At 41.1% G+C, this 15282-nt stretch overlaps 1 protein-coding gene across 1 annotated transcript in view; it reads left to right on the top strand.

Moving 5' to 3' along the window:
• STAC (SH3 and cysteine rich domain) overlaps positions 1 to 11372 on the top strand; it is a 170382-nt gene extending 159010 nt beyond the window's left edge. Inside the window, exon 11 of the mRNA XM_050776672.1 lies at positions 9562 to 11372. Coding sequence (XP_050632629.1) covers positions 9562 to 9660 — 99 coding nt within the window. The 3' untranslated portion in view covers positions 9661 to 11372. The remainder of the gene's footprint in view (positions 1 to 9561) is intronic.
• Positions 11373 to 15282: the final 3910 nt, after the last annotated feature.

The raw sequence follows: 15282 nt of genomic DNA, 5'->3' as shown, positions 1-15282 counted from the left end.
TACCTTATACAAAAATTAACTCAACCATTCAGGACATAGGCACAAGCAAAGATTTCCTGATGAAAACATCAAAAGCAATTGCAACAAAAGCAAAAATTGACAAATGGAATCTAATTAAACTGAAGAGCTTCTGCAAAGCAAAAGAAACTATCAGAGTGAACAGACAGCCTACAGAATGGGAGAAAATTATTGCAATCTGCCCATCTGACAAACGTCTAATATCCAAAATCTACAAGGAACTTAAACAAATTTACAAAAAAAAAAAAAAACAAACAAACAACCCCAGTAAAAAGTGGGCAAAGGACATGAACAGACACTTCTCAAAAGAAGATATTTATGTGGCCAGCAAATATATGAAAAAAAGCTCAACATCACTAATCATTAGAGAAATGCAAATCAAAACCACCAAGAGATACTATCTCACTCCAGTCAGAATGGTGATTATTAAAAAGTCAAGACAACAGATGCTGGTGAGGCTGTGGAGAAATAGAAATGCTTTTACACTGTTGGTGGGACTGTAAATTAGTTCAACCATTGTGGAAGATAGTGTGGCAGTTTCTCAGAAACCTAGAACCAGAAATACCATTTGACCCAGCAATCCTATTACTGGATATATACACAAAGGAATATAAATCACTTTATTATAAAGATAAATGCATGCATATGTTCATTGCAGCACTATTCGCAATAACAAAGACATGGAATCAACCCAAATGTCTATCAATGAAAGACTGAATAAAGAAAATATGGTACACATATACCACAGAATACTATGCAGCCATAAAAGGAACAAGATCATGTCCTTTGCAGGGACACGGATGGAGCTGGAAGCCATTATCCTCAGCAAACTATTGCAGGAACAGAAAACCAAACACTGCATATTCTCAGTCCTAAATGGGAGCTGAACAATGAGAACACATGGAAAAAAGGGAGGGAACAACACACACTAGAGCCTGTCGGGGCAGGGGTGTGATGGAGTAGTGAGAGGGAGAGTATCAGGATAAAATAATAATGCACATGGACTTAATACCTAGGTGATGGGTTGATAGGTGCAGCAAAGCACTATGGCACACGTTTACCTATCTAACAAACCTGCACATCCTGCACATATATCCTGGAACATAAAATAAAATAAAATTTTTAAAAAAGAAAGCAAAAAATACTGATCTAAAAAGTGGACTTTAAAATACTTAGGAAAATTAATTAAGTCCATAAATTGAACATTTATGTGGAATTTAGTCTATTTTACTCTAGTTGATTGAACATTAAATATCCTCCTGAAAAAAAAAATCTTTAAATTCATGCATAGTTTTATTGCACCTATAGAACCATTTTCATGTATTGTGTTCTATCAAAGCTTTAAAAAAAACAGAAAAAAAAATTTTATATTACAAAACCAAAAGGCATTTATTTTGGAGAAATTTTGAGGGAAAATATTTTTAAGAGATATAAAAGATAAAATAGAGACCATAAGCAATTCAACAAATAAATTATTACCAACATAAATACTTTGGCATATTTCTTGACAAACTTTTAATTCACATTTTGATATCATATCCTCTTTAGTTTCCTAACGTTTAAAAAATGTAGTCATTAAATGTTTACCAAAACACAGGTTTTAAGAAAGTTTTATTGGAACATAGCTAAATTTATTCCTATATATATGGTCTGCGGCTGCTTTCATGCTACAACTGAACAGCTGAGTTGAGTCATTGCAATAGAGACCAGATGGCCTGCAAAGCCTACAATATTTAGTATTTGGCCCTTTCTAGAAAAAGTTTGCCAATCCTTAGTCTAGATGTACAGGAATGTGTTTAAGTTTCTCCTATTATTGGATATTCAGAGTTTTTATTTTTTAAACTGTTATTGATAACTGCAATGAACATCTTTGAAGCTAAATATTTGTCTCTAACTCTGATTGTTTTCTTAGGGTATACTTTAGAATTTAGAGGAAAACAGATCAAGACTTGTACAATTCTTGATGCATACTGCCAAATTGCATTCAGAAAGGTCTTGCCAACTTACGCTCACGCCAGCTGTTCATGAGCATATCCAGATCATCACATGCTTGCAAGAATTGAACATTATGATAGATTAACAATATTTCATGCTAATCTGCATTTTCTGGATGGTTAAAGAGGCTTACATTTTATCTCATATATATAGGGCATTTATTTTTTCTAATAATCTGTTTATGTACTTTGCTCATTTTCTTACATTATTTAAAAAGTTTTCTACCTTTGAAGAATATTTATATCTGGTGTACCACATGTGACCAATATTTTCTCTAGTTTATCATCTGTCCTTTGCTCTCAATGCCTCTTTCTCCAGGAGCTTAATCATTCCTTGGTTGGATCATTTCTAGTTTACCATACTTCCTTTATAGTTTGAATGTCTTTATTATTTTACACTTCTTTATCTCTCTCTAATTCCTCCTGAGACTGTTTCAAGATAGTTCTCACTTCACTTTGATTTTCTGAAGTTTCAATTCAGTCTTTCATTGTTTCTAATACATGTTAATTTAGTATTTATTTCTTTGTAGACTTTTCTTCTCAGTCAGCCCCTTTCTTCTACAGCATATTTTCTTTTCTTTTCTTTAACTTTTAAGTTCAGGGGTACAGTGCAGGTTTATAATACAGGTAAACTTGTGTCCTGGGGATTTGTTGTACAGATTATTTCCTCACCTAGATATTAAGCCTAGCACCCATCAGTTATTTTTTCTGATCCCCTCCATCCTCCCACCCTTCACCCCCCAAAAGGTCCCAGTGTGTGTTATTCCCCTATGTGTGTCCATGTGTCCTCATCATTTAGCTCCAACTTACAAGTGAGAACATGCGGTATTTGGTTTTCTGTTCCTGTGTTAGTTTGCTAAGGATAATGGCCTCCAGCTCCATCCACATCCCTGCAAAGAATATGATCTTGTTGTTTTATGGCTGCTTAGTATTCCATGGTGTATATGTACCCCAAATTTGGGGTACATATATTTTGTTTATCCATATGTACCCCAAATTTGGGGTACATATATTTTGTTTATCCAGTCTACCATTGATGGGCATTTAGGATGAATCTATGTCTTTGCTATACAGCATGTTTTCTTTGCATCTCATTGCATCATCTCTTTACCTCAAGATATTTTCTCCTTATAACACTGAGGCCAAGTCTTCCTTCAACATACTGCATTCAGTATGTCTGAAAGGATAACTTTGAGACATATGTGCATATTTTCTGCAATTTTTAAAATGTTTTATTGTAATAGTCTTGGTCCTTTTATCCTGTGGTAGGTAGGATAACCCAAAGATGCCCAGGTCCTAATCTCCAAAACTTTGAATATGTTACTTTACATGACTAAAGGAACTTTGTAGATGTGATTAAGTCAAAGATTTTGTGACCAGTAGATTATCTGGATTAACAGGGTGAGCCCGCTATAATCACAGAGCTCCTTAGAAGAGGGAGACAAGAGGGCTAGAGTCAGATAAGGAGATGTGATGATGGAAGCTGAGGTCAGAGAGAGAGAGATTTGAAGATACTATGTTCCTGGCCTTGAAGGTGAAGGAAGGAGCCATGAGCCAAGGAATATAGGTGATGACTTCTAGAGCTGGAAAAGACAGGGAAACAGATTCTCTCTTGGAGCTTCTAGAAAGAATGCAGCCCTGCCAGCACCTTGTTCTTAGGACTTCTGAACTCTAGAATTGTAAGATAATAAATGTGTGTTGTTATAAGCCACAAAATTTGGGGTAATTTATTGTAGCAGCAATAGGAAACAAATCCAGCTTTTACACAAAGGGGCTTTGCAGATGTGATGAAGGTTATGGGCCCTGAGATGGGGAGATATCCTAGATTGCCTAGGTCGGCCTAATCTAATCACTTGAGCCCTTAAGAACAGAGAAATGTATCTGGAGAGCGTCAGGGAGATGCAACAGAAGAGGACAGATGAGAAATGAAGTAAAAGTGTAAGTCAAAGAGAGATAAAGTACGAGAAAGACTCAGCCTACTATTATCGGATATGAAGATGGAGAAAGGGGACCACAAGCCAGAGGATGAGGGTGGCCTCTAGAAGCTGGAAACAGGCATCTCAGTCCTCCAGCCACAGGGAGCTGAACTCAGCATCAACCTAAATAAGCCTAAAATTAAATACTCCCCTAGAGAAAAAGCAAAGAAAGAATGGAATAGAGCCCTTTTGACTCCTTGATTTTGGCCTTATAAAACCCAAACCAGAGAAAACTAGCCAAGTCCACTAGACCTACAGAACTGTGATACAAATAAATGGTGTTGTTTAGGCTTCTCTAAGTTTGTGGTGATTTGTTACAACAGTAATAGCAAATGAATAAACATCTCAAGTTACAAAACTCAAACTCAACCTCGAAGGGTCTATTTTACTCCTATAATAAAGAGTCTGATAGAGGTCAGTTCTTGGGTTGATAATTCAGTGGCTTGATCCCCTGATCAGAGAACCAAATTCTTCCACATTTCTGCTAAGCCATCCTTGAAATGGTGACTACGCCCCCTAGTGGTCACAGATGGCTGCAGCCACTCCAGGAATCCTTCCAGACAAAAATTTTCCTCCTAAGGCGTCTCTTTTAATAGGTGGGAGTGGGGGGACCTTTCCCAGAACTTCCCTAGCAGATATTTCATCTTGCTTCATTGGCTACAACTAAGTTCTACGTAAACCACTAAGAATCACTAACAAGGAGGATAACAACAGGACTTGGATCAATTAAATTTACCTAAGTTACATAGCATAGGGATGGGCAATAGAATGAAAGGCAGGACTCTGCCTCGTGGAAAAACGACAGAAATGACCATAAGTACCAATCATCAGTGCTTGCCTCAAGGTTTTAGTTATCCTAGAACAGTGAGTGATTGATGCAGAACTAAGGCTGCCCAGCTGAAACGATGAGTGAATTAGTCTGAGTCCAGCTCAGTTTCCACCATGCAAAAACCAAAGTAGAGAACATGGATACGTGATCAGAAGTCTAAAATGTCAAATATTGAACACTGAATGTTAACATTTAACTCCAAATCAAGGACCTGCAAGCCATTAAAGCATCTAGGCTCTGGAGAATGAGATTGGGAAGAAATTGAGTAAGTCATTCAAATCCAGAAGACCATAAATTGCCTGTGTCCCATACTAGGAAAGCAATGTTTCTGAGAGATGCTGAGGAGCTGGCCATAGCCTGGCCTACATGGTTAGGTATTAGTGCTAGGCTGGCTGGAGATGGATTGCTGTGTATGTGGGGTGCCTCTGCTCTGTATATGCTGTGCCTGCCTTGGTGTTGGGACATCAAGCTTACCACTGCTGCATACACGATGCTCATGTCAGTAAGCTGACTGGTCAGGTCAGGATTTATCACTATGGGAAGAAAATTTGTCCAGCTTTCAGGAAGTCTCTTTAGGTTAGAGAGAGGGAGGAAGGATGGAGAGAGAATGGGTGGCAAGAGAAAAAAAAAGAAAGAGGACAGATGAAGATAGGAAGGGAAAGGAGGAAAGTCAAGGGGAGGGGAGAGGAGAAGAGGGAAAGGGAAGGGAAGAGAGAGGAGGGGAAAGGAAAACAGAAATAATTGTTTTAAATAAATCTGACCACCTCATTCCTCCAATTAAAACTTTTTAACACCCTTGTGGTTAATACCAACAGTCATGTTTGCCCTTTTCCCATGCTGCAGAGCCCTGCGTTTTGTTCTGTTGACCACCTATATCTTAAATGACTCAGGCAATGCTGACTGAATTGATCCCATTCTCCTTGTTGGTGATGATTTCTGGTTTACCTGTGGCCCAATTCTAGTCCATGAGATAGGTCAGAAGGTCAGCCAAAGGCCTTAGCAGAGTTTAGCATGGCTTCCATTTCCTGCACACTTTAGGCTCTGACAGATTTTGTGGCTTCATCTTACACCCGTTATTCCCTCCATCTCTCTGTTCTGGTCCACTGAATTTTTTCCATTACTTCAAAGTGTCACAATCTCTTGATGCTGGAATTTGTTCTTATTCTAGTCTTGTTTTCCTCCTTCCCACACCTTTTTCTTTTTTCTTTAAATGTCACTTTTTCAAGAAGGTATTTCTTACCCCATTGGCTAGATCAGGTTTCCATAAGTATTTCCATTAGTACTTTTTTCTTCATTCATTAGGTTGTGCAAAAAAAAATTATGTTTTATGTTGTCAGTCAGATTACTAAATGTTGCCCACAGGACAATCAGCCATCAAAACAGCCACAGCCCTTGCACTTACCACGTTTTTGATGTCTCAATAAATTTCAGCTGGGACAGCTGTACCCAGAAAGCTCTGTCAGGGATCTGTCTGTCTTGTATTGCACTAGTTCCCAGCATTTGTAATGGTATCTAACACGTAGTAGGTACTCAATAAAGAGTTGTTGAATGAGTGAATAAATAAGAAAAGCAGGGAACTAAGGATCCTTAGGCAACAAAAATATCTCTAACTGGACCTGGTGAGTAAAACATTTCTACTGGGGAGATCAACTGTTCAATTACAGTTTGGAATTGAAGGGTTTTGGAGGACTTGGGACTTTCAGTGCTAAAATTAAGAAAGTCTGGAGGAAACCAAGACTAGTTGGTCACCCTCTATTTATGGCCCTGCAAACCAAAAGAGTTCCTCTGTCCTCACTTTCCACTCTTCCACCCATAACTAATCTCCTGGGAAGATATTTCCATTCTGCCTCTAAATGAATGGAAACGTTTCAGGCTCTGCCATTGTTTCCTAAAATGGTAGATCCTCAAGGCTGAGAGGTTATGTATTTTACCATCAGAATTTTAAACTCTGGATCCCTCATTTCTGGATAGAGTCAAAGCTACTGAAGCCTGTGTTCAGTCGTTTCTACTCATCATCTTCAAAATTTCTCATCCTTATAAAGGTCTCCCAAAATCAAAGCACTTTAGGGATGCCAAACTGAAAGGTTGAAAATAAGCCAGTGCATTCAACAAAGCATGAACCATCGTGCTTCTTGGCTTCCTATTTCAGAGACACTTCCGAACAACTCTTCTACAGCTTCTATCAAGCAATGTTTCCCTTCTACATAAAAACCTTGAAAGAGAAGAGAAAAAAGCAAAAGTCTATCTTATATACAGGCACACATTTGAATCTCGGTGGTTTTTTTGCTCCAAGAACTGAAATTTACTCTTCACAGAGATGATGAAATTCTCTGAAAATGACCCAAAAGACATTTTTTGGGTCAGTCGGTTTTTGTTTGTTCCAAGGCATGGAGTAATGGTGTAAGGCTCTTAGCTCTGGCCAGAATTTCAATGTTCTGACTCCTTGCCCAGTGTTCTCACTCTTCCACTTCACCACAATACAGCATCCTTGTGTGTATATGTCAATAAATTGTTTTCAAGTTTGATTTTTTAATTTCAGTATTTAAATTCAACATGTTTTCATGGTTCATGTTTCACCTAGAACCAGCCTACTCAAAGGGCAGGTGTTTATATTTTTATCGATGCTGACTGGTAGGACTTATATTAAGGGTTGTTGAGTTTTGACACATAGAAATAGGTGAGAAAACACACTCTTTGGCAAATTGTAAAGGTAAATCCTCCTCTCAAGGCATTTTTGTGTGTTCTTTCAAGACATACTGCCTGCTCATCACTGGAGCCTGCCCCCTTCAGTATTACTGGCATGGGCAATGGCAGGTCTCAGCTTTGCCACCCAGGCTGGAGTACAGTGGCGTGATCTCGGCTCACTGCAACTCTGCCTCCAAGGTTCAAGCGATTCTCCTGCCTTGGCCTCCTGAGTAGCTGGGATTACAGGCATGCACCACCACGCCCAGCTAATTTTTGTATTTTCAGTAGAGACAGGGCCAGGCTGGTCATGAACTCCTGACTTCAAGTGATCCGCCCGTCTCAGCCTCCCAAAGTGCTGGGATTAGAGACATGAGCCACTGTGCCCAGCCAGGTGTCAGCATTTTTTTTTTTTTATGGAGGTACAATTTTCCATTCTGATTAGACCCTATTATTCTGAGGGCAAAAACCATGTTTTGTGCTCCTTTTGTATCACCTAGGGCACCTGGTACTATGTTGGGCATGTATTTATTTATTTATTTTATACTCTAAGTTCTGGGATACATGTGCAGAAAGTACAGACTTGTTACCAAACATATGACAAAAAAACCTACACATCTCAGCTTTTGAAAATCAAGTAGTCCATCCCTTTTGAAGTCATGTCAAGGGACCTAACATAACCCATCAGCTACTTCTCTCACAGTGGCCCACATCTGGTCTTCATGAAACAGTCAACACATCCTCTACTCTTACAGATTATCTCCTCTTCACTTCACTGTCTGAGCCTCTTTCTAGTCAAGTTTCTCACACAGTAGATTTCTGAAGTATGAGTCAGATACCTGTCCATTGTATGTCCCAAGCTCCAGGAGTCACAAATCAAGCTCTTTGAGTGTCCTATTCAAGTCCCTTCTTCTACATGATGGAAGAGCCCACTGTGGTGGCTTCTGTTGGAGCCTTGCTCACATCCCTTTCACCAGGTGGGTGCACTCATCTCCCAGTTGCTATGTTGGCCACCAACAACTCACAGCTGCCTTCTCAGGGAGGGCCTTTTGAGACAGCAGGACCCTCTATCCTGGAAGGTTATGCCCCTCAGGCTACAGGCCAGCCAATGGCCAATGACTGACTGACATAGGGTCCAAAAGTCTGAAACCCTAGCTTCAAAGTGACACAATTCTGTGATGCAATTCATGCTCCAGAGCTCCCAGGGGAACCAAGCTAGACTGCTTTCCAGCTGAAAACCTCTCGTTGCTGGGCTCCTTCCCCTGCCCCCATCCTGCATCCTTCACCTCCCACCCGCCGAGAGCACCCTCTCAATAAGCCACTTGCACAAGGATCCCTGTGTCAGGCACTGTTTCTAGGGAATCCAACCTAAGACAAGGTGAGGCAGGAGAAACTCACAACACAACAATAGTTCTGTTCATAAACCTCTTCTAATTTTCATCTGGCACATCCACCCTTCTATGCCCTTCAGTGGCCAATAGGTGGTGAGCGGCAAGAGTATCCAAATGAATGTTTATCAACTCCTTTTTAAAAGTCTAGCATAGGTGGCCTTACTTTGGAATATGGGAATTGTTAGCATCTATTTGCTTGAGGCCAGGAGTGAAATAGTTCCCTTTGGCTTCCTGATGTTATATGAGACGCATATAAAATTCTGAGCACATGACGGGAGTCTGCTGAATGATAGCTATTATTTTGGTCCTTTAAATAATATCTTGAGCACTCATTGCATGCCATATGCTAGGCTCCGTGACAAACATTCTTATCTCATTCTGTCCTCACAGTGACTCTTCAGAGGGTCACAGTACTATTAATCCTCATTTTATTGATCCTCATTCATAAAGCTAAATTTCAGAAAACATTGAATGCCTGGGCCTCATTCCAAAGCTAGGTTTTTGCCTAATTTTATATCAAATTCTCACTGTGCTCATTTCCCACCCTGAAACTACTCTCCCTTTTCCAGTTTGTTGCTCCTGCAATCTCAGTCAGCAGGGATTCAAGCTGCAGGTTCTAACTTCTTTCTTGCTGACAGTAAAGTCTTTTTTTTTTCTTCCTTGGCATTCAGATCTGCGTGAGTTCTGAAGAAGAGCAAGATGGCTTTATCAGAGTCCTCAGTGGAAAAAAGAAAGGCCTCATCCCCCTTGATGTCCTAGAAAACATCTGATTGCTGGCTCCTCCTCCGTTTGCAGTAGGCAAGCTCTGCTGTGATGCCTCTGCCTCATCTCACACTGCGTCAACCCAGAGGAGCTGCCGCACTGACCCAGCCCCCCAGGAAACAGCGAGACAAGAATCAAGTATCTGAGACTGTGGAGTAACAGCCACAAAACAGAGGGCCCACTGCACACCATATCCAGGCCTCCCCAGATGGGGACGAGGCTGAGAGAGTCAGCAGGCAGAGCCAGATGCCATGCTTGGCAGCAGCAGTAGGATTATAAACCACAGCTGTCCCCCAGGATCCCACTCCTTTCCTGTCTGTGTGGTGTAAGTTAACACACTGGAGTGTGCTCCAGTTTGCAGGGTAGCCCAGTGCAAGATTCAGATCCATGTAGCCAAGTATTATTCTGGTTCCAGACCTATGTCACCAGTACCGGTCAGTCAGTGTCATCACATTTCAGGCCCCAAGCAATCTCTGTGCAAAGCATCAGAAAGGCCTGCTTCCCAGCCCCCAGCATTCCAGTGCTCCCCAGGCTCCCTCTCTTTGTGATTGTGCTATCCAGAGTGTCCAGCTTGTTCTTTCTTTCTCTTCAGTCCTCTGAGTACATCTGGTGGTGTGCATTAGATGTGAGGGCTATGTTGACATGGCATCACCTCCAAAGACCTGACCTGCCTAAAGACTGATGACAAGCCATCCTTCCTGTTGTTCTAGGTACTGGCCTGGGTAACAGAGCAGGACACAAGACATAGATACAGTGGGGAGGAGAAGTGGGGAAAGGTGGGGCAGAGAGTTCTTACTTACTGAAGATTATACAGCCCTTTGAGTTATGAAATCCCAGCTTGAGGGCGATGGACCTAGGGAAGAGACTATAACAAAAAGTCTACACTTTCATTTTACATCCTTTCTATTGGAGGCAGCATTTTTCCTTCATGCTGTCCTATAGGACTCCACTTTGGAGGTTGAACCTACTTTGCGGGAACTAGGAACTTGAAGGGGAATCAACAACAGCATCTTAGAAAAAATGTAGCCAAATTGGAATCCATTCTTCTTTAGGGCAGTATGTTATACCCTAGCAGATGTAAAATGGAAAATAATCCTAATGCTTCATCCTTCTGAAAGTAGAGGAACTAGGGGCCCAATTAGCATCATCTAGGGGAATCTCTATTACTCTGTACTTGTACTAATGTTTACAAGAATGCAATATACTGTGATGCCTTCCTACTCAAGCCTGCTAGCACTCAAACTTGCATCCTATTAGTCATTAATATGGTTAAACTTCAATTCACAATCACCTTGGAATCAATGTCAGTTTGATTCATTTTGTTACAGAGCAATAAAATCATTAGAACAATGGTTTTTAAAAGACTTAAGTGGATGCATCCTATGCATGTAAGCATTATTTCCCAAACCAAAGTGTCATTAGTCTCCATTTATTTATTTTGTTCCTGCTCAGTGTGAAGTTGGGAACTGAGAGGGGATGGCTGCTGGTTTCACAGAAGTTTGGATGCCTTACTCTTATCTTAAAGCCAGCATCCAGAATTTCCTCCCTCTCTGATGCCACATGCAAAACCAGGTATACAATGGCAAGATGGATCCTTTGAGAGCCAGGGTAGATCATATGACCGCCTTTCTGTAAAATTGGATGCCTAGTACAAATGCTCTTTGCCTCTAATTCAGTATCCCATTTAATAAAACAACACAGTGGAAAGGAGCATCAGAAACCTGTGTCTTGATCTCTTCTTTCTGCTGTGATACCCACTGACTTTTTGGCACAATGATGTCATATCATATGCATGTTTAATTAAGATGAATCTTAAAAATCAGTTTGCCTTTTACAGTTGAATAGAAAGAAGATGTGGGCCGGGCGCGGTGGCTCAAGCCTGTAATCCCAGCACTTTGGGAGGCCGAGGCGGGCGGATCACGAGGTCAGGAGATCGAGACCATGCTGGCTAACATGGTGAAACCCCGTCTCTACTAAAAAAAACAAAAAATTAGCCGGGCGAGGTGGCGGGCACCTGTAGTCCCAGCTACTCGGGAGGGTGAGGCAGGAGAATGGCGTGAACCTGGGAGGCGGAGCTTGCAGTGAGCTGAGATCCGGCCACTGCACTCCAGCCTGGGCGACAGAGCGAGACTCCATCTCAAAAAAAAAGAAAGAAAGAAAGAAGATGTGGTATCTAGCCTCCAAGGTAGTCTCCCAAAGATCCTACCTCCTCATATTCTTTCCTTTGTGTAGTCCCTTCCCACACTGAATCAGGTCTGATCTTATGTGGCCAATAGAATACAGCAGAAGTAGTACTACAAAGCTGCCTTACTCTATTTTCTGTTTCTGTAACAGAATATCTAAGATTGGTTAATTTATCAAGAAAAGAGATTTATTTAGCTGACAATTCTAGAGGCTAGGAAGTCCAAGAAGCATAGTGCTGGCATTTACTTGGCTTCTGACGATGGCCATATGCTGTATCATAGTATGGCAGAGAAGCAGAATAGAAAGCAGGCATATAGAGAGAGACCAAACACAAGGAGCAGCTTTGATTTTTAACAACTCACTCTTGAAATAACAAACCCAGTCCCAAGAGAGCAAGAACTCACTCACACCCGTGGGATAGCATTATCTATTCATGACGGATTCTCCCCATGACCCAAACACCTCCCATTCAGCCCCACCTCCCAATATAGCCACAATGGCAATCAAATTTCAACATGAGTTTCAGAGGGGACAAACCATATTCAAAACATAGTAATGACCCCATTACTATGATTGCATCTGAGGTTAACTTTTAAAAGCAACTTTAGCCTTGATCTCTTGCAACATTCTCTGTTGGAACCTTCAGATACCATAAGAATTTCAACTACCCTGAGGCCACCATGCAGGAAAGACCCAGTGGAAAGACTACATATTTTATCACCGGAGGTGGCAGACATCACAGAGCAGAGATGAGTCATCCCTGCTGAGCCCTGCCCAAGTTACAGATTTATAAGCAAGATAACTACGTGGGGACTTTTTAAGTCACTAAGTTTTGGAGTGATTTGTTATACAGAAACAGATAACAGAAGCAGGGGTTTTGTAATTTGAGTCAAATTACAAAATTTGAGTTTGTTAGAAGAGAAAAATGCTCTCTCTGCACAATGAGGCCCAGAAGTGTTGCAAACATCAAGTGCTAGCAGGCAATTACCCCTCCAAATACAAGATATCTAGTATTCCCTAAAGATCTGGAGTCATCCAGACATAAGGGAAAAAGCAAGATGTTTCTCATAATATAGATTTTCATGAATGCTTACATAAACACAGATTTTAGGAGCCACAACTTTTCTTCTCCCGCCTGTCTGCAGAAATTACAAGCACAAGGATAGCTATGGCCTGCCAAAGTCTTAAAGGTTTGCAAGACTCAGAAAATGGCTAAAAGAAGGACCACAGTTTTTGAGTGAAGAAGAGATGAAGACCTCAGGAGATACTCTGGTGAGGAGACAGGGAAGGAGGGGAAGTGTCCATATGAAGAATAAAAAGGGAAACTGAGGGATATGCTTTGTAGTGTACGAAAACAGCCTTGTACCCCCTTACCTCCTGCCCTTGCCTATAGCCAAGGGATGGTACATACCTACCTGCACCAGGGAAGATATGCCCTATACTTCATCACCAGTGCTGTAAGATTTTACTTCTATTATAGTACATTTGAAATGAAGAACTGAGTGAGCCTTCCTCAGGGCTCCAGAAAGTGGAGAATAGAACTCCCTTTACCTCCCATCACTAGCAGACATCTACAGCACCTTTCCCGTGGGCAGCAGGGCTACAAAGAGAGTCCATGTGTAGATATCCAGATGGCTAGATTTCACAGACAGTTAGAAGTCCAGATGGCTAGATTTCACAGATGGTTGATTTCACAGACCACTTTTCCTTCCTAACTACACAACACACACCACCACCACCATGACCACCCATACACACATTCTCATTCACTCCCATTAAGAGGAAGAGTCCAGCATTTGGGTTGCATATTTAGAGTAGGTAGTGGAGTAGAACATGGTAGGATCTATTAGAGTTAGTCTTCTTTGCTGCTAAAGAGAGAAAAATAAAACCAGTGGGAAGATCACAACACCTTGGTGTCAAGTACTGTTAAAAGGCAAAAGAGCCAGTTGTCCAGGAAACTGGCTACTCCAAGGAGGAGAGAGCCAAGAAGGAAATCTACTGGCCAGCCTCAGCCTACAGCCAGGTCCAGTCAGAGATGCAGCTGTGAAAAAGTGGTGTGTGGGAGAAAAAAGCTGAGATTTAAATAAAGTGAACCTGACTTCTTTACTCAGGACTTCTCAGAACTTTTAATTTGCTAATTCTCACGGTAAATCTCCAAAAAGGAAATTTAACACTGTGGATCACCTATTAGCCTCTCCTAAAATAACATTCCAAGGAACATAGTTTGGGAAATTCTGCAGTAAAGAATTCTCGTATCAGATCACCTAAAAGCCCCTATGCTTCTACTATCCCCTGTCTTCCTACATCTCACTGAAATACTTACAAAGAGCAAAAGCACACAATCATAATGATAAGAACGAAGACGATCTACTCTGGGATCTGAGTTGGTAGGAGAATAAACTAAAGTGGGAACCTGTATACTCCAAGAGTGAAAAACTCCAGAGAAAGTAGCTTTATCGCACTGATAGCTGTAGCAAATACCAGCAGGGAGTAGGCTGTATAAATCTGGGAATAAAAGAAAATTCATCATTGCCCAAAATAGCATCCCCAGGAAACTGAGTGAGCAGGTGTGCTCCACAGATTTATCACAAAACAGAAACTCTTAAAAATAACTAGGACAGAGCCGGGCACGGTGGCTCAGGCTTGTAATCCCAGCACTTTGGGAGGCCGAGATGGGTGGATCACGAGGTCAGGAGATTGGGACCATCCTGGCTAACACGGTGAAACCCCGTCTCTACTAAAAATGCAAAAAACTAGCCGGGCGAGGTGGCGGGCGCCTGTAGTCCCAGCTACTCGGGAGGCTGAGGCAGGAGAATGGCGTGAACCCGGGAGGCGGAGCTTGCAGTGAGCCGAGATCCGGCCACTGCACTCCAGCCTGGGCGACTGAGCCGAGACTACGTCTCAAAAAAAATAAAAAACTCGGACAGAAAATTAAAACTAGTTTAATGACATCCTGTAACTATCTCGTAGGTTTTACTAAGTTGCCACTCTGTTTTGTGTTTCATACCACACCTGGTATTTTGACCCTTAGAACATGTTTTTTGTTAGATTCCAATGAGAAGTTTTAAATAGTCTTTAATCTTCCTGTGGATAATACAAATTTATCAATACTTTGAAATTTTAACAAGATAATAGCCATTTATTTTAACAGTCCCCTTTTGCAAATGAAAAGATGGCAGGGTTTTTTATCAGCTCATTGTCAAGCTTACACAAATATTGAACATCCTCCGTGTCTTCATGGAAGTCAGGACATACTAAAGTCCTGGAAACACAGCCAGGAAAAACACAAGACCTGTTTCCAAGATCGTGGATCATCTTTCGAATTCCTCCCCTGGCATTATTTACTCAGGTTTTCAAGTTATTGCCTGAATCCATCTTTTTCTATACATGGTAAAATTTTTGTCTATCTTTGTTTTTATCAGCTGTTTGAAAATTATGTGCTTAGT

Source organism: Macaca thibetana, chromosome 2, assembly GCF_024542745.1.
Source record: "Macaca thibetana thibetana isolate TM-01 chromosome 2, ASM2454274v1, whole genome shotgun sequence".
NCBI lineage: Eukaryota > Metazoa > Chordata > Mammalia > Primates > Cercopithecidae > Macaca > Macaca thibetana.
The sequence above is the reverse complement of the archived record's forward strand: the minus strand, read 5'-3'. Positions and strand labels throughout refer to the sequence as shown.